This window comes from Canis lupus, chromosome 20 (assembly GCF_003254725.2).
Source record: "Canis lupus dingo isolate Sandy chromosome 20, ASM325472v2, whole genome shotgun sequence".
Classification (NCBI taxonomy): domain Eukaryota; kingdom Metazoa; phylum Chordata; class Mammalia; order Carnivora; family Canidae; genus Canis; species Canis lupus.
The window spans coordinates 16,083,846-16,111,314 of record NC_064262.1 but is presented as its reverse complement, the minus strand read 5'-3'; the positions used below and the strand labels follow the sequence as shown (position 1 = coordinate 16,111,314).

Here is a 27,469-nt window from a genome sequence, read left to right as displayed (position 1 = left end):
TTGCATCTACCATCCATGTTTCTTCTTCACACAGGCTTTTTGTAAATGTTCCTTCCTCTTGCCGACATAGGCATCCTTCCCCCTACCTGTTATCTTTAACTAGCTAATTTCTATTTGCCTTTTACCCTCAGCCAAAGCAAATCTTTCAATAAACCTCTCAGGACTATCCATTTTAATGGGATCATTTACTTCTAATATATGACAATTATCACAGCTGTGACTATATATCCATTAATATGATTGGATTAATGTCACCTTCCCTCATTAGACTTAAATCTCTGTGAAGGCAGGCACCATGTGACTTTGATGAGTTTCTTTTTCCTCCTGAGCAGACTGGCTGGAATTTGGTAGGTGCTCAGTAAATACTAGGTAATAAGTGAGTTAACTAGTGATGACATCTAAACATTATAAATTATAATACAGTATTTCTTATTCATGAAGTCTTAGTCATTATTACTGTACTACCAAAGAGCTGTGTATACAAGGAATGATTTGTCTAACTTTGCTACTTTGTGGTGCCATAAATGGAAGAAGTTGCTGTCATTTTTAATGTTTGAAAATTACTTTAATTGCATGATCTAAAACTTTAAATCAGAGCAGTTTTGCTCTACCAACACATCCAATTAGCCAACTCATCCTCTCATAAATGTAAATAAGACATTAGTGGTACATTCTTTTTCCAAAAAACTACAAGAAGAAAAATATTTTCTAGTTCTGAAAAGTGTTCTTGAAACCCTTACTCTGGGGAAGAGAAGTGAAGAAGACTTGGAGTTAAGAATGGATTTAATCATTCTCCAAACTTTTCTCCAAAAATAATTAGAATGAAAGTGAATGCATCCAATATAATAAAGGAAATGGAATTTTTAAATTATGTAAACATAAAAATAAATAAATTATGCAAGCATAAAGATATACCTGATGTAGGAGGAGTTAGATTTTCTGCATTATATGCAGAAATATACGGTGTGCTTTTATTTTTCCATGGCTCTTTTATCAATATGTACCTTAAAACCCAAGATTATTAGTTTCAACTTTCCATTCTCAAATATTTACTAAGGAAACAACTGCAATTTTTTAAACATTAGAATAATACTTAAGCATTCTATTGATAAAATACGTTGGCACATTAACCCATTTAAACACACAAATTCAATCTTAATACCTGCTTGGATTCTTGAATAGTATGGTAAAGCCAGAAGGAAAGTAAAAGGTTCAGTCCATCTCCTACAGGGTTAAATTTTATCTCATGAATGATCTTTAGAGAAAAAGATTTTCCAGGTTCTCATTTCACAGTTCTGAAACTTCTTTATCTAAGTACTCTTTCAGTATCATTTGCCCAAACCCCTAATTCTTAAATGTAAATTCCTTAAAATATATTTTATTTTGGTAAGATCTGAATCCAAATGTATGTCCAGGGCTTCTTTATCGTTACTGATTTTCCCCTTTCAATCAATTCTTGGCCCCCTAAAATCAAAACTATTTATCTTGTTATAAAAAATGTGGTCAGATAGGATCTATCACAATGAATTTCTTTTAACCGGAGAAATACAGGACTCTCAAATCCATTAGAACACTTTTGGAAATGACCTTTGAAATTTTGGTCAGTGAAATACTAGGGTTTGTAGAACAATGGTTGGCACTGTGACTAATGTTTATAGAGGGGATTTTTTTATGACAGATGTAGAATTCTAGCTTTGCAAAATCTAGGTAAGAGAGGGAAGACATACCTCTTTCCTCTTCATGTTGTGCCTTTAGATAAAATAGAAAATTATTATCACAGCTATTTTAGAAATAGAATAAATATTACATTCATAACTAGTAAATATACACTTATGCTTAAAATTTTCTATATAAATTCTGGTAGTTATGATTTTAATGACATAGTTTTTCTCATAGCATATGAAATTAATGCAGACTAGAGCTGCAACCAGTGTATGAATTGTAATGTTGCACCTAAAATTTCAGAATTAAAAAAAAAAGGCAATAAAAGCTGTGTGGCACATTTTTCATGTGTGGAATGATGTCTTTTGAAGTCTACAGTTTTCTATCAACTTTTTTTCTATAAAATATGAGTAAAACTATGCCTTATTACAGGTAATAAGCTACACTGATAAACGCAGAAATATTTGAAAAAAGTGGATCAGATTATTGATACTGGATATAGAACTCCCAAGTTATATTGATATAATTTCAAGCAGTTGCAAAACCATTCAAAATATGTATTTTGTCACCATATACTCACATCTTATAAGCTTTTTATAATAATAGTATTTTTTCTTAACAGAGAGGACTGTTATTACCATTCCACCTTCCAAAATGGATGTTACAGTTGGAGAGAGTATAGTCCTACCATGCCAGGTATCCCACGACCCCTCCATTGAAGTTGTATTTATATGGTCTTTCAATGGAGATGTCATAGACTTAAAAAAAGGAGTCACTCATTTTGAAAGGATTGGAGGGGTAAGTTGATGAAATTTTTAAGTACTTAATAATATAAATCAAGCGTTTCACAGAAATCAACATCTTTGATAATTATTCTCTCCATATTTATTTGCATGTATAATCACTGTTTCTGAAGCTGCATCTGTTTTTGTTTTATTTTGTTATGTATTTCACAGAAATGCTTGTGTTCTAGATGCAATTATAATAAAGGGGATAAGAAAAGGGATCATATATGAGCAACTACAATGATACTAGTATATCTCCTAATTTCAGAGTTGTCTCATATTTAACATTTATCCAGCTGTAAAAAAAAAGGGGGGGGGGACCTGCTGGGTATGATTATGTTTTTATCTCCCTCTCATTTCCTATCTGCAGGAGGAATCTGTTGGGGATTTGATGATAAGGAATATTCAGTTAAATCATTCAGGAAAATATCTATGCACAGTAAAAACAACTCTAGAAAGTTTATCTGCTGTAGCTGATATCATTGTTAGAGGTACGCATAATGGTGGAAATAAATGAGCACATTATTTATTCACAGCCCTAAATGTTAATAAGTAAATGGCAGATCTTTGAGTAACCAACCATATCATGATAAAAAAGTGAGATAAAAACACAGATCTTTTATTTTCTAAACTTTAAGATTCCAGGGCATATGTAGTATGAATATGGATATTGATTTGAGTAGATTTTGTGTATTTGTAAGGAATGGTCAGACTCAGTGTGCAGTGCCAGTCCCTAAAAGTTAGGCATGCCTTCTATTTGTAATAAACATTCTCATCAGAGCAGCATCAAAGTCATATATTTCTATAGTTCTCCATATAAGTTTCATTTACTTGAGTTACCTTTTGAAAAGGAACAGGTGAAAATTGTTTTCACTTTTTGAGATTAGGTCCCTAACAAATGATAATCAAACATCCCATGTTTGGACTTTTCTTTCTTTCTTTCTTTTTTTTTTTTTTTTTTAAGAGGGAAGGGCAGTTGGGCAGAGGGAGAAGGAGAGAAAGAATCTTAAGAAGGCTCTTTGCCCAGCACAGAGCCCAACATGGTGCTCTGTCCCACAACCCTGAGATCATGACCTAAGCCAACCAAGAGTTGGTCACTTAACTGATTGAGCCATAAGGTGCCCCAGAATTTTCTAATTTTCAAAGAATGGTTTCTAAATTAGTCTCTTACCAGGTAAACTGAGTTAATAGGGCTTTATCTCAAATAATTTCCTACAAGTACCTTTATGTTCAATACTTTATTTTCTAAGTATAACAGATAAGAATAAACTGCCCCATCTCAAATCAATGAATTCAATAATTTTCAATTATTAAAAGATAATTGAATCATCGAACATATTTTTCAAGGTCCACCAGGTCCCCCTGAGGATGTAAGAGTGGAACACATTTCCAGTACTACTTCTCAACTAAGCTGGAGACCAGGCTCAGATAATAATAGTCCCATTCAAATATTTACTGTTCAAGCTCGGACACCATTTTCAGTGGGTTGGCAGGCTGTTTCAACTGGTAAGTGACACCAGTGTTTTCAGATGCTTTTTCTAAAACAGATTTTTGTTCGATTGATTGATTGTTGTTAAGTAGTGATAGTTTTGATGCCTGAAGTGCCACTCCCTTTTTAGTTCCAGAAATTCTCAATGGCAAGACGTACAATGCAACAGTGATTGGTTTGAGTCCTTGGGTGGAATATGAATTTCGCGTCGTTGCTGGAAATAGCATTGGGATTGGAGAACCAAGTAAAGCATCAGAATTGTTAAGAACCAAAGCATCAGGTAAGAAATTATTCTAAATTCATGGAAGACTTTTTACCATGTAGTTCTTAAAGAAAACAAGTAAGAAGTATTTTTATGGGTCTTGTTTGGGGCCCCAAATCAGAGGCAGGAAACCATCAGCTTTCATTTTAACATTTGTATGTACACAAAGCAAGGAGTATTTTCTCCTAAATATAAGTTCAATAAGAGATGATTATAACTAAGCAGACATGTCAAAAATAAGAGTTTTTCAGAATCTGTCCTCTCATCTCATCTATTTTCTAGCCAAACTCCAACAGAGAATCTGTAGATTTGTACATGCAAATGAGTTACTGCTTGTTTCATTAAATGTTGTAGCCAAGAATTAATTGAGACTCTGTAGGTGCAATCAGCCACACATTTCCATCTATTTCTCAACTCTGACCTAGTTGCAGCTTCATTGAGCAATACTATAAATCCTTTCCCATGCAAATGAGGAAAATCCTAAGCTCATTTAACAGAAGCACTAATTGAGCATCAGTTGGTTCACTGAACAGCAAAATACAAGTGGAACCTGGCTCAGAAATCACCTCTTCTTAAGTTTTTTTCAATGGATCCTCTTTGTTCCACTCCTAAATTTTACATCCAGGGTAACATTTGATCTGCTTGCTGTGTGCAGCTGACAAAGTTCACATTCTTATTCAGTCATATAAATGAGGGATCACTCTGTTGTCACTGGCTTAGTTTAACAAGCACAAAGTACTTCAATTAAGTGTGTACAACTGTCAGATGTCAATAAGGCTTTTTTCATATTAAAGATAATATAAGTATTTTTATTGTAGGATTGGGACAGAAAAACATTTTTGACAGTAAGATCTTAAATTAGATCATAGAAGTTTAGAGTTGAGAGGAGAGTCCTTCATTTTACAGAAGAGGAAAAGGAAAACCAGGATCTTAGCTGACTATTTCAGAAAGAGTCAGAATTTGAACTCAGACCTTCAGGCTGTGCACCAGCATTTTTCCATAACTATGGGTCTTAACCTAGATGAGCAAGAAATTGGCATAAGGAAATGTGTAAATATAAAAGTCTCCAGTCCTTACCATAGATTGGCTGGATGAAAATCTCCAAGGGCGGCCTATGTCTCACTCTTACCATGAGTTTTATGTCATTTTGTACAGCTGATTCAGATCATGGTAGCTTTGGGCAGGGTTGACTCTAACTATAAAGTTTTACATAAAGCTTGTGCACTACCTTCTAATAAGCTCCGACAGTCTTGTTTCAATAGCATGGTATGACTTGGTGTTCATAATATAATTACCCTGAATTTCCAAATGATACTGAAGTGTGTCCTTTTTTTGTGTGTGTAGCTTCTTAAAGATGCTTCTCAATACGGTTTTAGGTTTAGTATGTTTCATTTGAAAAATAGAAATTAGAAAATAGGGTATAGGTACAAGGCAATCTTTTAAATATATTGTGAAGTTCAAAGTAGTGACAAAGGGCAACTTTGAATATGAAAATGGATAATGTCTGATAGGTGCTATTATTAAAAAGAAGAATTAGACTATTATATCACTGTGTTGTTTATAAAGTTAAACATCTGTAACAAATGGCAGTAAATAAAATAAGTAGTCTAGATTTGTCTGAATGGTCTTCACAGTGAAAGAAAATTTTGAAATGGGCAATGAAATAGTATGTATTTTAATTCCTGCCCTCCAGTCAGCAAAAATAACCAGGTACTTCCACCCCCCCACCTCTAGATCTTGATAAAAAATGGCCAAATATAGATAATTACATGTACTTCAACCTTTAAAAATATATCATGCAGATATATCCATTATCACAGTTTTAGGATGCATCTGCCATTATTTCATGAAAAGGATTACATTTTAGCACTTCCACGTATATGAAGTCAAACCCCATTCTGATTACATACTACAAGACCCACACATATAACTGTCATCAATTTTGTAATTTACCTCAAACTACTTATTATTCGTTATATGAGTCCTCACAAGGGTATACATGATGGGCATAATTGTTTTCTAATTCAAATGATCAGTGTCTAGAATGTTCTCCCACAGAGCCTTAGAGTCCTAGAATTAAACGGAGAAAATACTCTCTATCACATCCTTGACAGGAGGCCATCCTCTTAACTGGCAAGTGAAAAGTCAGAGGAAGAGTCCTTCCTGTTCTGTACTGGGAGATGTGAGATTCAAACACAGAGTTACAATAACAAGGATTTATGTACTTACGTATTTTTAAGAATGCATTTTTAAATGTTAAGCCATCTTGACTAAAAAAAAATCATTTTAGTTTGTTTATTACAAAAAAGAATTAATTAATATACTGCCTCAGTAACTTGTTTACAGCACAACTGTATAATTAGGCACTAAATCAGCGGTGTCACTGTTACCATCTGAATGGAACATCATTTTGCCAATTAGCAGATGATGCATAATAATGTCAAATACATGATGTTACTCGATTTTTAATTAATTTTGGAGCCAGGGTGCTCATGGATCAAACACAACTGTGTCCTCTCTCTTAGAAATTTGGATATGTGTAAACATAATTTATGTTCATTAAAAATGCAAGACTCTCACAATGTGCAGCATGAGATTTTGAAAGGTGAAATCTAAAAACAAAATTCTTCCTGATGAAGATGTACTTTAATAATCGCTGTCCCACGTTTCTCTTGGTTGCTTCCAGTCCCTGTTGTGGCACCAACAAACATCAATGGAGGTGGTGGAAGTCGGTCGGAACTCGTCATTACGTGGGAGGTAATTTTCTATCCAACTCAGTTATTTTGAAAGAAAAGATTTAGCTGGCCAGGAAGAAACTGAAAAACAAAAAGATATATTTGATTACTACTGAGAATATATAAAAATACATGGTATGACAGACTCCTGATGATGAACTACCTAGAGAAGGTATTAGAGATGTATTTCTACTAAAGTGAGAGAGTATAACTAACTCAACATAGTTCTCTCCTAAATATAAGAACAATTTTAAGGTCTCTACTTAAGGTCTGTCAGTAGCATTTCAATTGCTACTTGATGGACTAGACATTTTTTGTGTTTTTTACCTCTGGAACTACTCTCTTGCACACAAGTTAGACGCAGCAGAGTGCAGGTGGAAATGATTATTTTTTCTATCACTGTTCTTTAAACACTTCCCTGCATCCAGATAAAAACTTGGGCAGGTGGCATAGCTTTTATAGTTATTATTCTTACAAATTAAATATAGGCTCATTCTTACACTTATTGAAAATTTCAGCCTGGTTTGTTCCATAAACTTTAGACTTTCCTTCATCTTAATGTTTCTTGTTTCTAGTAGCTTGGGCTTGCCTCAGCATAGGGATTCCACAGTATGAAAGTGGATGGAGAGTCAATTCTACCTAGTCTCCATTCTGCTGTTGAATCTCTCCTTCCCTACTCACTATGTTACCTCTTGCTCCTCCAAGGTTGTAGTGAGTTTGGATTGAGAAGAGAAGAAGAGTACTGAAAAGGTCCTGATTGCTGGTACATTTGTAATTTGACTTTGATGTACTCCAGAAGTGGCAAATGGCCGGACACTGTTATTTTTTTTTAATTAAGTTCTAATTAAGTTCTAAGTTTTAATTTAAGTTCTTAATTTTAATTTCAGTATAGCTAACATAAAGTGTTATATTAGTTGCAGGTGTACAATGTAGTGATTTATAAATTCTGTCCATTGCCCAGTGCTTATCATGATAAGTGTGCTCTTTAATCCCCTTCACCTGTTTCACACGTCCCTCTATCTACCACCCCTCTAGTAACCATCAGATGCTGTCATTTTATAGGATAGTTTGGTATCTTTGGTTGGGGGTAGGACATCCAGGAGATCCCTCACTGGAGACTTCTAGTTACAATACCTTGATGCAAGCCCAACTGGCTGCTGAAAAGTCTCCTCAGTTCCTGGGGTCTGGTGGTCCATGTCCAGTCCCTTCTGGTGGAGGTTGTCTTTCTCTTCTAGATGGTCTTTTGGATAGAGTCCCTTTCAAAGCTACTCATGGATAGGTCCAGCCTCTCTCTTCACTCTGCTACCAGGTATTGTCCAGGTTTCTCTCTCCTTTAGAAGTTCCTGAGGCATTTGTCAATTAAAAGAACCTATGTGTCCCAAATTCTAGAGAGCACATACCGAGTGGTTCTTTGTGAGTCCTTTTTACTTGGTTAGGCAAAGGATAAGAAGTGGCCCCTTTGCTTTCCCTTGGTAGGGGGGTAAAAGTGCATAGCTTTTTCTACAACTCTCTTAGAAGAAACATTTTCCTATTATTCTCTCTCTAAAGAAACAAATGCTCCTTTGATATATCTTTGTCATAGAGGATAGGCTAAATTTTGCCTATAAAGGGTTCTCTCTTTGGAATGCAAATCATGTCATACCCTTGTTGTCAGCTTTGAGCCTCAGCAGTAACCGATAAAAGAACCCTGCCCTATTTCATTCCCTGTGTACATGTTTTTGACATTTTGATAATAACTTTCATACTCCCAAAACATCCACTTCCTTGGACATTTAATATTACACCTAAGAGTGTGATGGCCATGGATGTTTTAATTAAAAATCATCATAGCTGACATGTACAGGGGGTTCTCATTGGGAGACAGGGTGATTTTATCCCTCAGTAAACATTTTACAGTGTCTGAGGACGTTTGATTGTCACAACTAAGTTGGAAGAGAGTTGTGTTTGGGCAGAGGTCAGAATGCTGCTAAACACCCTACAGTGCACAGGACAGCCACCCTCCCCAGGCCCCCACACACAGAAGGGAATTATCTAGCCCAAAATGTCAATAGTGCTGAAGTTTAGAAACACTGTTGTTGAATAAGAGTAATTTATTGTATCTATAAATTATTTTGCAGTAGTAAAAGGTCCATTTTATTCCTTACAAAATTCCATTAAAGGTAGAAAGAGTGGTAGTAATAGTAAACACTTTTTATCTGTGATAAAAACAGATTTTTATGTGTGTGTGTGTATGTGTGTGTGTATTTCCATGTATTTCCATCATGGAAAATACTGGGGCACAGAGATGTTGTTTTTCAAAGTTGTAAATGACAGAGCCAGAAACCAGCCAGAAACTTTAGCTACTCTAAACGTTGTCCTTTCTTTGGGACATCTAGTTTCACGTAGACATTGTGAGCCCAGCACAGTGCCTGGAATGTGGCATGGGTGGGTAAGAAACTCTAAGAGGCCTGAAGGGAAAGGGGACTACACTTGCAGAGCACTTACAGGGCTTCTCTGCTACAGTGGGCATTTCATGTCATTCTGTCCTCACAGCAATACTAAAAAGTGGGGAATGCCACTTTCAGATAAGAAAACAGAGGTTTAGGGCAGCCCCAGGTGCCTCAGTGGTTTAGCGCCACCTTCAGCCCAGGGCCTGATCCTGAAGACCCAGGATCGAGTCCCACATTGGGCTCCCTGCATGGAACCTGCTTCTCCCTCTGCCTGTGTCTCTGCCTCTCTCTTTCTCTGTGTGTGTGTCTCTCGTGAATGAATAAATAAAATCTTAAAAAAAAAAAAAGAAAATAGAGATTTAGAAATGTGATATGAGGGGGCTCCTGGATGACTCAGTCAGTTAAGTGTCCACCTCTTGATTTCAGCTCAGGTCATGATCTCAAGATTATAGAATTGAGCCTAGCTTTGAGCTCCATGCTCAGCAGGGATCTGAGATTCTCTCTCTCACTCTCCCTTTACCCCTCCCCACTGCGCACACTCTCTCTCTCTCAAATAAATAAATAAATCTTAAAAAAAAAAGAAAGAAATGTGATATGGGTAGTGGGCAGTGGAGCATTTTTTGAACACAGGGCTCTCACTCCATGCTCTTTTACTTTGTCCTAAATTAGAACTCCACTTATCCCTACATGAGATGTCATGGTTAGTGTGGGCAAGAGTCCCTGTATATCTGCCTTAAGCAGTAAGTTAATCAAATTATTCCTGTCCTCTAAACACATTTCCCACAAAAACAGTGACTCCTACAAGAGCCTGCAAGAGATTTGCTTTAGTGTGATGGTAAGTAGGTTAGACTTCAGTATACTTTCAAGGCCAAATAAGCATTTCATCATAGTGTAAAACAAATTTTGCCTGACTTCATGCATTATGTTTTCCTCCTCTAAGGTCAGAAATTACTCAAGGTTAACTAATTGTTTTTGTGCATTCAATATGTGAGAGGAATGGGAAATTTCGTGTTTTCTATTCGTAATGGAGAGGATATAAGTTCAAATATGTGTGTGGTATGTGTGTGTGTGTGTGTGTGTGTGTGTGTGTGTGTATTTCCATGTATTTCCATCATGGAAAATACTTTTCTTTAAAGTGCGTTTCATCAAACCAAACTTGGCCTGCTCCCTGTTTTCATAGACAATTTCCCCTACCACCATACCCATCCTCTCAGGTGTAATGTGTTGCTGCTTTCATGCTGTTACAAGAGACCATATGCCTCCCACTGCTTAAAATAGTTACTATCTGCCTTTCTACAGAAAAAGTTTGTTGGCCTCTATTTTTTAAAAAAAGTTAAGTCAAAGTCCTTTGTGTGTTTTTTCTTGGGGTATCAGATATATAGATACTTGCAAAAACTACATTAGTGGATGCAGTTTCCCATTTATCATTCACATTTGGTATCATGTATGTGCAATTACTGAGCCAAATGCTTCTGATGTCCAAACTTCTTTAAGGAATAGGTTATGTATATTTAGAAGACAACACATACATTAGTTCAAGTCACTAGAAGGCATCTAGCAACTCCTTAAATTCAATGAAGAAAAGCAACCCTGTTCCAAGGAGTCAGGGTGCAAAAATAAGATTTAAAAAGGTCTGAATGTTCAGAGTTCGACAGGACAGTCTTAATCCAGCATGGAAGAAGGTCAGGTAAGGTACCACTCTAACTTGGCTGACCTATGTTTTGAAAAAGAAATTGAGAGTGGAGAGACCATTCTAGGCCAAAGTCACCACTATTATAGATGAAATAGTACATGATGGGCTTTCAAAACTAATGCACAACTAATGACCATTCTAAATTCAGTGAGAATCCACCATTATGGTTTATAAGTGATAGCTTTACTGGTCATCCCAGATTGCTGCTCAGGTAAATACACCTTGGTATAATCTGCCTGAAATAAACATCCTCCTTATGTTTTCTCCCATACCACAGTAATTTTGTATTTATTTATTTGGTTTGGTTTGTTTTATTTCCAGCAACCTAGACAAGATATCTAACTTTTGGAATGTAGTTAATGCCAATTCCTTTTTAAGGGTATCTTTATTTACATCCTATCATAATTTATCCTCCCAGGTGCTCTCAGGTTTGAAATGCTTGTGGTAAATATGCATTATAAAATGTGACTACAAGGTTAGGAATATACGATAAAGTACTATAGAATAAGAGATAAACAGCTATACTGGGAGTTGATATACATATATCTCTCTCTCACACAACTTCCCAACCCTGCCATCGTCATCAAACGCATCCACATATTGTAGATAAATGAAGAGTTGTGGCTATGTTTGTTATATCCAAAACCAGGCTGCAGACAAGATTTGGATCTTAGGCCATAGTTTGCTACCCTTGGTCTAGACTAAAGATTCTGTTCTTAGTCTTTACAACTTTAATAGATTTTACTACCAGAAGAATTTCTGAATTTCTTTATTCTACTGAACACCTCCTTTGCTTAAAGAAGGAAACTTTCATCCTGACTATCTTAAACAGCTATATATATTTTTTCCATAATTTTCCCCTCTGCCCATTTGGGAAGAATAAAATGAAGACCCTAAATAAGTATTTTCACTCCCCCCTTTCTAAATTGCACATGTTAGACTCAGATCTTTCTTGAGGAAACATCATGAGAAACTGATTGTACTTGACTAACATAAACCAGCTCACTTTCTCAGATGAGCTAAATATTTTGATTAAATCTAAGATTAGAGAAATATCAAAAACCAAATACTCTAGCAGAGAGGTAAGTTCTCACAAATCTCTTCCACTCCACTAAAAATGAACTGTTTTAATTCTAATCTCCCTGTGAAGTGCTAAAATAAGGACACATTTTCTTTCCCTAGAGTTTTGGACCTATATTTTCCTTCCTCTTTTCACTTTCTGTATTTGTTAGACTGTTCCACACGCCAAGAAACAGAGCCAGCTCAGGTCATCTCAGTTAATGGGGATTTATTTTAAAGCTATGTGGGAGGTAATGAGGATGAAAAGAAGTCTCAATAACCAAGCAGGCAGGTCAAATGAAGAACTGGAACATCGTTCATCACTGTTCAGAGCATGGTAGTCCTAGCCTGCTGCCAGCCACTCTGGGAATCCAGCTTCTGCTCCAATAGCCCCTCATGCTTACACCTTTTTCTACCTGTTTCCTCTACTTACAACTTACAACTTCTACAACTCCATTGTTTCTTCTCTGTCTGAGGTATAGCTTCCATTTTCTCTTAGCTTCTACCACTTCATTGTCCCTACTATATTCATTGTATGTTTTCTACTTATTGCTTACTCTAAGTGTAACCAGAACTGTCCCCACCTATGATTCATATTCAAACTCTGTAGAGGAGAGAAACTGCTGGGGTCTGGCTGTCACTATAGAACATGAAGGTTTGGCACCAAGACACCTCATAGTTAGTGATGAAGATGGGGCCATTGATTCTTGTGCCCATGACTGCGTAATCAGATGTGGTTCAAGTCTCAGGATAATTTGATACATGAATGGATATGTATGGGTAAGGAAAACCTCAGAAAAGGAGTTATAGGCATGTGGGACTCAAGCATTAATGTCCTATTAGGAATAAATTTTCATGTGTTTTCTTTATGTGACTATTTATAATACGTAATATCTGTAGAGCTCTGGGGACCTTATATCTATTTTGTAATTTTAATAATAATAATAAGTTTAGGTTTTAAATGAATTTTATACAATTTGGTCTCTGTGGGAATAAACAGGTTTGTTTTGTTTTAAAGATTTATTTATTTATTTATTCATGAGATACAGAGAGGGAAGCAGAGACACAGGCAGAGGGAGAAGCAAGCTCCATGCAGGGAGCCTGATGTGGGACTTGATCCTGGGTCTCCAGGATCATGCCCTGGGATGAAGGCAGGAGCTAAACTGCTGAGCCACCCAGGAATCCCCTGGGTTTTTTTTGTTTGTTTGTTTGTTTTTGTTTTTGTTTTTTTAACGTCAGGAACCTCTCTGTCTCTCATGAATAAATGAATAAAATCTTTAAAGCAGATAAAAATAAATAAAAATGTCAGGAAAAGTTCATGCTGATGTTACTACTAATGAAGATATATGTTTAAAAATACTGGGAGGTCTTTTATGCTTTTGTGTTTGAGTAATACTCTATATGTCTTAAAGCAAGTATTATTACATAATAAATTATCTGTTATCTCATAAGAATTTGTTGAAAATTTTATGGAAAGAAAACATAGGTAGCCTTGAAACAGTTAATAGTTAATTTTGTGCTGAGTTTAAAAATTCATACCCAAATTACATTTTAACTTATAAAATCTTGCAGTCTTCTAAACCATTTTTATTACATTATATTATTGCAACTTAATGAATAATCATGGAAAGAGATACAAACATGTAAAACCTGTTTTACATTTCCATTTAAATTTTTCATTTATTTATCTGAATATCTTTAATAGGGATCATTTTCCTAATTGGCATTCCAAATGAAAGTATTATTATTTTTTTCAATGTTTCATTAAGCAAGGTTAATATCCATGTTTGTCTATACAAAAGAAATGTCAAATAATCAATAAAAATTATAATAGCTCTATAAAATATTTTTGTAAATACTCAGTGATTGATCACTTCTGCCCAAGTCAATTCCAGAAGAACTACAAAATGGAGAGGAATTTGGATACATCATCATGTTGCGGCCAGTTGGCTCAACATCCTGGACCAAGAAAAGAGTACCATCTGTAGAATCATCAAGGTTTGTTTACAGAAATGAAAGCATCACCCCTCTCTCTCCCTTTGAAGTCAAAGTGGGTGTATATAATAATGAAGGAGAAGGATCTCTGAGTACCGTGTCCATTGTCTACTCTGGGGAAGATGGTAAGTTGTGGTCAGACCTGAGATGGTTGTACTTGGGCATGTATGCATATTTTGCATTTATTTTCCATGAAGCACTCTGCTAAAGTTAATTGTGTCTTCTGTTGAATGACAGAACCTCAACTGGCCCCAGGGGGAACTTCTGTCCAGAGTTTTTCTGCTTCAGAAATGGAGGTTTCGTGGAATGCTATTGCCTGGAATAGAAACACTGGAAGAGTGCTGGGCTATGAGGTAATCCAAATTAATTTCACTCTCCCTTGTGAATGTGCCAGCTAACCACACAACAATTCTTGTTCAGCAGCTCTATACTACTAACCTAGTTCTTAGCATATAACATTGTAGGTCTACAGCTATTGAGGGAAGTGAGCAAAGGGGATCTTTCTAGGTGATCTTAAGCAAGTAAACTAGCAAATGGTAGCCATTTTTAAGGTTACTGAGTGATTATCTTATTTATTTTTCAAATCACCATCATATTTGTTTCTTAGGCAATAATAAATTTCTAATCCTCAATGATCTTAAACCATGGAGGAATTTTACTGGGAAAGCTGTCTTTGATTTAGAACATGACTTGAATGATGTAGTCATCTTGGAAAAGGCAATTGATAAGAAAAAAGCCTAGATTCTCCTTAATCAGTCCTTTATAGTCTATGTAGAATGAAGCAAATCACTTCCATGCCTTAATTCTCACAAAGTCAAGTGATGAGACTTACTCATACTTATTATTCTTTAACTTGTAAATTCAGTGATTCCCCAAATGGATAATACATTTCTTTTGTTTTGGAATTAGAATAAAGGTACATTTATAAACTTTTTAATTTTGCCTTGTACTGTTTTTATTTTTTATTTTTTATAATTAATTTATTTTTTATTGGTGTTCAATTTCCCAACATACAGAATAACACCCAGTGCTCATCCCATCAAGTGCCCCCCTCAGTGCCCGTCACCCATTCACCCCCACCCCCCCCTCCCCTTCCACCACCCCTAGTTCATTTCCCAGAGTTAGGAGTCTTTATGTTCTGTCTCCCTTTCTGACATTTCCCACACACTTCTTCTCCCTTCCCTTATATTCCCTTTCACTATTATTTATATTCCCCAAATGAATGAGAACATATGTTTGTCCTTCTCCGATTGACTTACTTCACTCAGCATAATACCCTCCAGTTCCATCCACGTTGAAGCAACTGGTGGGTATTTGTCATTTCTAATGGCTGAGTAATATTCCATTGTATACATAAACCACATCTTCTTTATCCATTCATCTTTCGATGGACACCGAGCCTCCTTCCACAGTTTGGCTATTGGGGACATTGCTGCTATAAACACCGGGGTGCAGGTGTCCTGGCGTTTCATTACATCTGTATCTTTGGGGTAAATCCCCAACAGTGCAATTTCTGGGTCGTAGGGCAGGTCTATTTTTAACTCTTTGAGGAACCTCCACACAGTTTTCCAGAGTGGCTGCACCAGTTCACATTCCCACCAACAGTGTAAGAGGGTTCCCTTTTCTCCACATCCTCTCCAACATTTTGGTTTCCTGCCTTGTTAATTTTCCCCATTTTCACTGGGATGAGGTGGTATCTCATTGTGGTTTTGATTTGTATTTCCCTGATGGCAAGTGATGCAGAGCATTTTCTCATGTGCATGTTGGCCATGTCTATGTCTTCCTCTGTGAGATTTCTGTTCATCTCTTTTGCCCATTTCATGATTGGATTGTTTGTTTCTTTGGTGTTGAGTTTAAGAAGTTCTTTATAGATCTTGGAAACTAGCCCTTTATCTGATACATCATTTGCAAATATCTTCTCCCATTCTGTAGGTTGTCTTTTAGTTTTGTTGACTGTATCCTTTGCTGTGCAAAAGCTTCTTATCTTGATGAAGTCCCAATAGTTCATTTTTGCTTTTGTTTCCTTTGCCTTTGTGGATGTATCTTGTAAGAAGTTACTGTGGCTGAGTTCAAAAAGGTGTTGCCTGTGTTCTCCTCTAGGATTTTGATGGAGTCTTGTCTCACATTTAGATCTTTCATCCATTTTGAGTTGTTTTTAATGCAACTTCTGGAACAAGCAGAAAGTCCTATTCATATGCTAGATCTCTCTTGCTACTCTAATCCTGAAATGCCTTGCCTAATATCTGAATCCTACTTATTTCTGAGATCTCATCTCTAGTCTCCTCTTCTCTTGGAATCCTTCTCTAATCACTCCCTAATGTTGTCTTTCTTCAAATTCCCAGAGCTTCCCCCTCTCCCCATATCATTTCTTTGGAATGCATCCTCTGTTTTTTGTTCTCCTAGATATTCCTACTGCTTAACTAGATTATAAGGGAATCCTAGGCAGGCACCAAATTCATTCTCTTTTGTCTTTTTCTATGTGCCTAAATCAGTACTAATATGTAGGAAGAGCTTGATTTAAGTTGAATTATTAATTAACCTGTCATTCAAAAAACTCTGGAAGAAATGTTAAGAGCAAAACATCATAACCAAAGTCCTTGATTGCTAATATGAATCTTGTTTTGGTCCAAGCTATTATATATCCTTTGTAAAGCTGATAACCTTTGGATAGCTCATGAAATACTTTACTTTGATATTCTTTTTTTTCTTTAAAGATTTTATTTATTTATTTTGTTTGAGGGTGGGAGAGGCAGAGGGAGAGGGACAGAGAGAATCCCAAGCAGATGCCACACTGAGTGCAGAGCCCAACATGGGGCTTGATCTCATGACCCTGAGATCACAATTCAAGCTGAAATTAAGTGTCCAATGCTCAACCAACTGGTCTACCAAGTGCCCCACTTTATTTTGGTATTCTAAAAAAATCTCTTAGGTTCTCTAATTTCCATTGTAAATTTGTCTTTTAAAATTTCCTCCCTATAGGGATCCCTGGGTGGTGCAGCGGTTTAGCGCCTAACTTTGGCCCAGGGCGTGATCCTGGAGACCCGGGATCGAATCCCACGTCGGGCTCCCAGTGCATGGAGCCTGCTTCTCCCTCTGCCTGTGTCTCTGCCTCTCTCTCTCTCTCTCTCACTGTGTGCCTATCATAAATAAAAAACAAAAACAAAAAAAAAATTAAAAAAAAAAAGATAAAATAAAATTTCCTCCCTATAAATATAAGACTTTGATTATTTTGTTGTTGTTGTTGTTGTATAACCATTATAATTTAAAAATATTCTTCTATTTCTGTTCTCGTTTTCTTCGCATACCCTACCATGACTGATAGTTGCTGGAAAATAATGAATTATATGTTCTTTGTTTTCAATGATCAGGTATTATACTGGACAGATGACTCTAAAGAATCAATGATTGGGAAAATTAGAGTCAGTGGCAATGTCACAACCAAAAACATAACAGGACTGAAAGCCAATACCATCTACTTTGCTTCCGTGAGAGCTTACAACAGTGCTGGAGCTGGGCCCTCAAGCCCCCCAGTCAATGTCACCACCAAAAAGTCTCGTAAGTATACATCCCACAGCAAGGACCAAGATTCACCTATAAATAGAAACATATTTGCTCAATCTCCATTTTATTTCTCCCACCTTATCATCTCACCAATTGCTTTGTTTGGTTAGTTTGTCCTTTAAATATGGACAATTGTTGAAACTTTCTGGTAAAAATTCAAAGAAACCATTTTGATCTTTTTGAAATTCCAAAAAAGAGAAAATATCCTGAGTATATAGATGAAAGACAGAAGAGTGTAATGTTTAAAAGCATAGGCTCTGTTGTCCTCACCCAACCTGACTTTAAAACCTGACCTCTAGCCTTGGATTGTTGGGTGGCTATTTAAACTTTCAGGGTCTCAATATCCTCTCCAGGAAAATGAGAGAAAAATAGTACCTATTTCCTCACAGGGCTCTCTTCAAGAATGAAAGACATAAAGAAAGTATCTTGTTCATCCTTTAGACTGTACTCTGAGGTGATCCTAGCACTGCCAGATGTCTAGATCTTTATTTCTAGAATAGCTTATCACTGCAGTGTACTTGGAAGTCCCTCAAATTTAAGAATTAACTCTTATGTTTCTTTTTAACTCCCTTAATTGTCAGCCAGCTGTCTTTCACATAGGCAAAGCCTACTGAATAAAGAATGAATCTTGGGGATCCCTGGGTGGCGCAGGGATCCCTGGGTGGCGCAGCGGTTTGGCGCCTGCCTTTGGCCCAGGGCGCGATCCTGGAGACCCGGGATCGAATCCCACATCAGGCTCCCGGTGCATGGAGCCTGCTTCTCCCTCTGCCTATGTCTCTGCCTCTCTCTCTTTCTCTCTCTGTGACTATCATAAATAAATAAAAATTTAAAAAAAAAAAAAAAAAAAAGAATGAATCTTGGATTTTTGCTGTATTTGTCCTATGAGTGAGAGTAGTATCAACCAAATATTCTGTAATATGAAACACAGTGATCAAATATGATGTAGTAATGACTGCTTTATGTACTTTTTATGATTGTATAATATTTGTATATTACTTACATGTTGTAGATGAACATAAATTATTTGTGTTCACAGGTTTTTAAAAATATATTCTTTGGTCTCTGAAACCTTATGAAAAAAAGGATTCAAATATAGTTGCTAAATTTTGAGAAACAATTCAAACATTATATAGTTCAAATATAGTTGTTGAATTTTGAGGAAGACTAAGAAATAGATACACAGGAAAAGTATAGCTTGCTTTTAAATGCAGTTTTCTTTTCTCTCGTGTATTGAAAAAGAATAGGTGGTTGAACATAGTTTGAAAATCAAGTGATACAAAGTTTTTTCTATATATATTTGTCCCATCCAAAAAAGAACTTCTAAATCATCTCAGTTATTAAACTTTTGATTATAGAATACATAACCCATTTGTGTCCACATCACCAACTATAGCCCTGTGTTCTAATTCTAAATGAATCACTGACTCATGACCTGAAACAGGACAAGACATTCCATTTTTCTTCTTTAATTTTCTTCTCTGCCAAGTGAAAATTCTATCTGCCCTGACTCCTTTCCCAATCATTGGTGAGGCACAAATGAGGTGCTGATTATAGGAGCACCTTGGAAAATATAAAGTGCTATGAAACTGCTAAGAAAGAAACAAACAAATGAACAAAAAGCCTCTGGGATCAGTCCATTTCAGGAGCAGAGTATGTGCAACCAACAATTCTTAATCCAGCTCTCTTCCAATCCCCCCAGTTTGAAAGAAATTGGGTCATGACCGATTCTCAAGAACTGACTGGCTAGAGATGTAGTTCTGTTCCTTTTCCTGTTTTATCCTATGCTGATCAAATCAATGAAACCATTGCCATATGAATTATTTGCTTCTGGAGTCCTTCTGGAGTCTAGCCTCTTCCAGCTAATCTAAAAATCTGGATGGAAATTTCTAGTCATTCAGTGATTTTAAGGGTGTCCTGCCATTTCTTTCTGGCTGATTGAGGAATGACAAATGCACAGAAACTCTTGTGTGTAATTCAGTTTCTATTTCAGGCAAAATGAAGGGTGATTAGAAATGTGTCAAGATAGTATTAACTTGTATATATGTACATCTTCTCTATCCATTCACCTATTGATGGACATCCTGGCTCTTCCCACAGTTTGGCTATTGTGGACATTACTGCTGTGAACATTGGGGTGCAGGTGCCCCTTTGGATCACTACATTTGTATCTTTGGGGTAAATACCTGGTGGTACAGTTGCTGGATCATAGGATATATCTATTTTTTAACTTTTTGAGAAAACTCCATACCATTTCCAGAGTGGCTATACCAGCTTGAATTCCCAGCAACAATGTAGGAGGGTTCCCCTTTCTCCATATCCGTGCAGACATTTGCTGATGCCTGTCTTGTTTATTTTAGCCATTCTGCCTTGTGTAAGGTGGTATCTCAGGATGGGGTAATTTGGTAATGAGCAAGGAGGGCGCGTAGTGTGGTGAACACTGGGTGTTATACACAACTAATAAATTACTTAACACTAAATCTGAAACAAGTATGTACTATATGTTGGCTAACTGGATTTAAATTAAAAATATGGAAAAAAAGATAGTATTTTTAAAAACCTCACAGATTTGTATTGTAATTAATGGACAGACATGATGGTGTGGTTGTTGAGGCAATGCTTAAGTCAGGTCAAATTATATGTATTCCTATTGACCAGCTTAAGATAGACAGAGACCTGAATATTAAACTACTTGAAAAAGATTGTATGTATCTTTAAAAACTTTTAAAAAATGATTTTTTTCTGCAACCTGATTTGCTAGTTTGATCGTCCATACAACTTGAATCAATCATGTATTAGTTTATGCTTACCTCATTTTTGACATGGTGATCTCAAGTTTGTTCAGTTGACCTACTTTAAGTACTTGATACTTTAAGTGGGCATAACTGAAATTTGAAATAAATGCCAAGAAGATTATTGGTGGGTTTTTTTTTTTTTTGAGTGTTAACACACGATCATCTTCATCAAAGAATGTGGAACATATCCTTTGAAAACAGTTTGATTAACAAGAAGCAATCTCCCCAAGATGTAATGCTAGAATATATCTGCTGAGAGAAAAGTGAGATGAGATTCATAAAATTTAAAATGAAGTTTAGTATTTTTAAGCATTCATCTTCTTTCTTGATTAAATCAAGCAAATAAAAACCTTGTAATTCCTAATTTTTTAATGGCAATATTGTTTCAGTATTTCTTGAATTTGGCTTTCATCAGTCTATATGAGTGTTGTGATCAAAATAGCCAATAAGGACTTGAGAATAAGAAGTTCTACAAGTTTCTCATCTCATCATATTTGAATACAAATTAAACCTCTAATTTCATTCTGTAATATTCTAAATTATTGACATTTTGAAAATGGGATACAAACTGTTGTGGATTCCTATTGTTGCAGCTTAGATTTCCACAACTTAGGGCTTTAAGGCAATATGAATTTATTATCCTAACTCTAGATGCCAGAAGTCAGAAATGAGTTTCAATGGTTGGAAATCAAAGTGTTGGCATAGGCTCTGCTCCTTTTTGAGTGTCTACAAAAACATTTGTTTCTTTGTGGTTTCTGGCTTCTAAGGATCACCTATATATCTTAGCTGTGACCCTTATCTCTGTTTTCAAGGCCAGCAGCTTAGTTTCTTCAGATCTGCCTGTGACTCTGATCCTCTGCTTCTCTCATCGTGTCTCCTCTGACTCTGGCTCTCCTGCCTCCATCTTGTTTGCCCATCTAAAGATCCTTAATTTAATTGCATCTACACAGTCCCCTTTTCCATATAAAAATATTAGGAGTTACAAGGGGTTTTATTTCTTTGATTTAATTAAGAAAAGAGAGGGGTGCTTAAGAATACTAATCCCACAAGTTCTGGGCATTAGGACATGGAAATGTTTGAGGAAGCAGGCCTTATTTTATTGACCATAATTACAAAATACTGAGCATTTCTCTATCCCAAGCCCTGTGCTAATTTTCCACATACATTATCTCACTTAATTATTACAAAAAATCAAGGAATTCTGTATTTTAATTCCTAGGTATAAGAAAACAAATGCTTAAAAAGGTTCTTTGTGCATCCATTCGACTGAGACATTATGAACATGGATTCTCTGAATCTCTTCACCCCATGAATGCTGCGCTAATTTGTAATCTTCATCTCTAAACATCTAAGTAGTCCTTTTCTCTCCAAACTCTGAAATCTTTAATCCAAATCTCAAATGGTCTTTAGATTTTTCTTCCTAAAATGGAATCATGCCCTATTCTCCTTCCAAAATTTCATGGTCTCCTCTATTCCACAGAACAAAAGCTGAGACAATCTTTTACTGTCTATCCCTGACTCCCTTTCTCTCCTCCTCCAGTCCTGGTAGCACTATACTTCATGATCCTCTACAGTTTCACAGTCCCTCATCTAACTTCGTATATTCTCTCAGTGTTATGTGCCCCTGCCATACTTGTCAAAGTCACATGTCTTGCCTACTGATCTATAAGTTTCCCATATTTTCCCCTTTAATATATTTGCAGTTTTTTGGCTGTTCCATGACTCTGGCCCATTGTGAGACAGTGTTGGAAAGAAAAAGGAACTCCTGAGTGAGAGAAGTTTGGCTGAGTCCCAGCTTAGCCGTGTACTATCTGGGCTAAGTCTAATTCCCCAATAACTCAGAACCCATTTTTTTCATCTGAAAAATAGAGATAATGATACTTTACTCTGGAGTTTTCTCTGAGAACTAAAGGATACTATGTACCCCAAAGCATCCTAGAGGCTGCCATACAGAGAGAGCTCAATGCATGGTAACATATATTTGATACTTCTTCTGTAGTGATTTCACTTCCTTTGCATTTCTTAAGGTGGGAAAGCACTTCCTACTTTCTTTCTCTTTATAAATTGTTGCAGAGATTTTCTTCAAGGGTCATGAAAGGACAACCAAAGTGAAGATGAGGAATGGCTTTAATGAAACATTAAAGATAATTCTGATTCCATATGCTATCCTTGGATCTAACTTTGATTTTCCATGTCCTTGAGATGACATCAAAATTACCTCAGAATAGTGGTGGCAGCAAAAAATTGTGCATCCATCACACATTCATACTGTCACTGTCTAGATTTTCAGTCTGATACTTGATCATCCATTATAAATTCTCAGAAAGCAAAGCTCACATTTGCCAAAATCTCTGCCTATTTTGATTGGGTAAGCTTAACAGAAGACGGAGCCTTTTCTTGGAAATATGATAATTCAGTCATTGCCTCCTATGAGCTATGCTTAGGTTAGTGCTTGATGGAGATTAAAACAGCCAAGATCTCTGCCTTTAGGCAATCTCTCTTTTAGGGGAGAGGCAACCTAAAAGAAAAACAAAACAAAACAAAAGAATCATAAATTAGGAAAAGTGGTGCAAAGAAAATAAGAGACTGGGATATACATCAAAAGGAGGACCTATGTAGTGAAGGGTATATATTTTGATATGGCATAAAACATGAAAAGGAGCTAGTGACTAAAGGGATCTCCAAACAGAAAGAACAGGATATGCAAAGCTTCTGAAGTCTGAAGTCTTTGTTATTATTGTTACTGGTGATGATGTTGGCCTTTTTGATTTTTTTTAAAAAGTAATTATCAATGATTTAACAGTATCACAGCTTAGTGAAAATGATTTCTGAAAGACAACTGAGGGGCACTGCAAATATATTGTGATCCACAGAGATATCACTTAAACAGAATTTAGATTTACAATCAAAGGGAGAAAAATATTTACATCAATTCCAAGAAGAAAAGAAATAAAACCACAGCAACAACACTACTTATATAGAAAGAAATATTCAGACCCAGCAACACCAAGTGTTTGCAAATTTTGGCTCAATCTTGTCCCTGTCATTGACTGACTAGTACTTTGTACTGGATTTTTCTTGCTGTAAATTTGCAATCAATCCATATTTAGACATAAAGGAAGCATTAAGCTTTTATTTCATCTTGCACTTATGTTCTTTCTCTCTTGCCCAAATGTCAACCCCATGCTGTTACTTAGAAGTGTAACATAAGAAGTTGTTTTTGAATTGAGTTCACAGTGTGAACTACAGTTGAATATAAATGCCATCTACAGAAAAATTGATCACAGGGAAACCATTAGAGCCATAGAGGGCTAGTTTAATGTTACTCTGTCATTTGATTAATAGAAAATAATTTAGTCTTTGAAAATTGCCCAGAAAGATTTTTAAAATTAAAAAAAATACTTGTTTGTTGAGTTTACCATTGGCCAACTTGGTACAAACATCCATGCCATGTGTTTCATATTATCCATTTGACAGGATTTAAACTTTCAAGTAATAGAAATCTCAATGTCATCATAGATTTTTAAAATGCAATTTAATCAAGTACATTAAATTCATGAAACCAGAATACTTAATAGTGTTCATATTAAGCAACTTTCTAAAGCAACTTTCAGAAACTTTTAATTTAGATACTAGACAAAAGGCATTGGCATTGGAGTCATTCTCCTGAACAAAGATAAGAAAGATAATAGACTATGATAATTTCTTAAATAATTAGCTTAAACTCTACCACTCTTACCTGTCTTTCAAGAGCATATTAAGAACCTAAGAAGAGCAATGTTCTTAAGGGCAAATCTTAAATTCACCATGATTATATTTAAGAAGTGGATCATTTGCAAGCTTTGGAATTATATTATTACTAACAAACTGCTTTTAACACAATAGAAAAATTGATTATGTCCTAAGACATAATGGAGGTCCAAAAAGAGAATTAGCAGTTACTGAGTTTTTTAAAGCATGTACCACTAACCAAGTGAGGAACATTACGTATTTTAGTACCTATAAGCTAAACATTTTATAAACTAGGAGATTTTTGTCTCATTCCAAAGATAAATAAACCAGGCTGGATGCAGATTCACATCTCTCTGACTTTAAAGGCCAGCTCTTTCTACTGCCCAGATAGCAAGAGAGTAAAACATTCTAAGTGATCTATGCCATTAGCCATTCATACCAAGAATTCATTCCTGATGAAACTCTTCTCATTTTATGTCAATAGAATACTTATGCTTTGGTAAATGAAGAAACAAATGCAAATATATTGGCATCATTGCCATAGTTATAAACTCCTTGTCCACATAGTTGATCAAAGTCAGTCCTGTCTCCCAGCCTGGAGCTTCACCAGTGGATTCATAGTGTTGAAAACAGTACTTTTACTCTAAATAAACAAACAAAATAGACACAGAAATAGATGAAAACTTCAGAGTCCAACACTACCAGTGACATTAAAGAAGTGACTTTTATTTTCTCTGTACTGATTCTATGATGTCATTATGTTAGTGCTTCATTTTAAAGAACATAGTTGAAAAAATGTGCCACAAGAGCTTACTAGATATTAAAACTATGATGTCTTGTGAGAATTTTTATATCATCTCCTTTATAACTGAGAAAAAGATTAAAGAAGGCACTCTGGGGTAGTTGAGGGAGAATAGTTACAAAATAATTATTGTTGCCATCTAGTCCTTCAGAATAAATGTATTGACAAACATGTATTGAGTGCTCCTTAAGTGCAAAACTTTCATGTCTTTAATTAGAATTGGGTTTATATTATCAAGAAATGTCCTAGGGCATGTTTAATCCAATTGGCCTATCTATCTTATAAATCCTATGAATTGCTGTAGGTTTGGCCATGGCAATTGACCTTGATTATAGGAAAGCATAATGAATGGATTGGCCACATGTGTCACCTATGGCTCTGCATACAGCCCAGCACATAATCAATATGATCTGAGAAAATCATTCAGGACTCTTGAGTGTTTTTTCTTTAGCCATCTTATCATAGTCATTTATTCACTGTATATTAATTGTTTGTCTCCTCTGTGCTGCCAAGCACTGTGCCAGTAGTTGGTAATACAGAGTTGGACAAGGCGTACGCACTCAATAAATTTAAAGAAATACACAACCAAGAACAGCTATAATTCAATTCAACAAATCCATTATAAAACATGAACTGAGCCCCATTGAGAGCAGCAGGTAAACATTATCTCTTGGCCATATCCCAACTGAGGTGTAAGTAACTAGGTGAACAAGAATAATGTCTCTGTGGGCTTATGGTAACAGGAGAATATATGATTATGCAATGTCAGACACCCTGAGACTTTTCCAGTGAAATATAAGAGATTAAATAGCAGTTGAGTCAAAGCTCCAAAAGAAATCGTTCCCATTTCCATCAGTGTTATAATGAGTTAAATATTATGCTCATTCAGCCTCACAAATTCAAATAAGATGCCAAAAACATCTTGCTGGGTAGTTTTATCTTTGCTCTGCTTTCCAGCTGAATTATTTTTAATCTCTCCAGTTTCCTAAACCTCAAAAATAATCATGTAGACTCAAACCTCTGAGAAGCAACACTTTGTCATGGAGGAACACCAGCTCAGAAATCAAGAGACCAGGATTCTGATGTGACTCAGTCACCCTTTAACTGCTTGCTTTTGGATAAGTGACCTCTAGTATTCTTCTATGTAAAATTCCCCAGTTGGACTACATCCATTACCTTAGAAAACTGATTCTAAAGCCATCTTCCCTTTCACTTACCATCTTTCTCAGTTTGTAATGTTTTTCTCTCTTCTGGGTTCCCAACAACTCTATATTAAATGGCATGCATTCTTCTCACTATCTAGCTACAATTGATCAGGCTAAGATAAACATGGCCAAATTAAATCAATCATCATCTTTCTCCTGGGACTTCTAGCCCAGAGTATCCCTGAACAGAGTAGGTTTCAAATGTCATGTATGGAGAACAGTCATGATTTCTGCAGCATACACTGAGAATGACAAAGAGGTGGTCTGTATCAAGATGAGCATGCAACAAACACTACCTTGAGGAGCAGAGAGAAGAACTTGGCTTTTTGACATTTTTACTTTGTCCTTTTTTTAAAGATTTTATTTATTTATTCATAAAAGACAGAGAGAGACAGAGAGAGAGAGAGAGAGGCAGAGGGAGAAGCAGGCTCCATGCAGGGAGCCCGACATGGGACTCGATCCTGGGTCTCCAGGATCACACCCTGGGCTGAAGGCAACACTAAACCGCTGAGCCACCTGGGCTGCCCTATTTTGCCCTTCTTAAAGCTCTGCTGCATTTTTCCATGAATTCTAAGAGATTCCCCTATACGCTTCACAATCTCTTACTATTTTGCTTATATCTTGAGTAGACTGTGTTACATAAAGTAAAAGAGTCCTACTAATAGAAGATTAAAAAGGCAAAGACTACTAGGAATTAACACCTCTGTGTTCATATGTATTAAAGGTTTGCAGCCTGATTTTTGCTTGACATGCTCATTGATTGATGACCAAATGGAACACTAGATAACAGAGCCCTCCATCTATTTATGTATGATAAAGTAAACAAAGTCAATGGCAATGATTAATAAATTAATACTGGACATGCAATAGGCCATTATTAATTCATAAGTTTGTCATGAAGACAGTCTCAAACGACCAGAATTTAAATGAATTTGCTTATTCTGATTAGAATTAATATGATATTTCAAATGACACTGAAAACATTTTTGCTTCTTCTATGATAATCATCCAGGACTTATTTTCCCTTTTTATGCTGATGGGTCATATAGTAACTATGAGCTAATTAATATTCATTTGGATCTTTGATTATTTCTTTAAAGCTCCAAGCCAACCACCAGCTAACATTGCCTGGAAGCTGACAAACTCTAAATTATGCCTGAATTGGGAGCACGTAAAAACCATGGAAAATGAGTCGGAAGTGTTGGGCTACAAGGTGAGCATTTTATTTTTCCTTAAATAATATCATTTGGGTTACTAAGGAACTGAGT

General features: G+C 36.0%; 1 protein-coding gene across 1 annotated transcript in view; it reads left to right on the top strand.

The window, feature by feature from the left end:
• The window catches only part of CNTN6 (contactin 6), a 272,370-nt gene that overhangs the window by 241,990 nt on the left and 2,911 nt on the right, over positions 1–27,469 (top strand). The window contains exons 13-21 of the mRNA XM_035702505.2: positions 2,285–2,460; positions 2,818–2,938; positions 3,795–3,953; positions 4,067–4,216; positions 6,885–6,955; positions 14,000–14,234; positions 14,347–14,462; positions 17,478–17,664; positions 27,302–27,414. Of these exons, the coding sequence (XP_035558398.2) occupies positions 2,285–2,460; positions 2,818–2,938; positions 3,795–3,953; positions 4,067–4,216; positions 6,885–6,955; positions 14,000–14,234; positions 14,347–14,462; positions 17,478–17,664; positions 27,302–27,414 (1,328 nt within the window). The remainder of the gene's footprint in view (positions 1–2,284; positions 2,461–2,817; positions 2,939–3,794; positions 3,954–4,066; positions 4,217–6,884; positions 6,956–13,999; positions 14,235–14,346; positions 14,463–17,477; positions 17,665–27,301; positions 27,415–27,469) is intronic.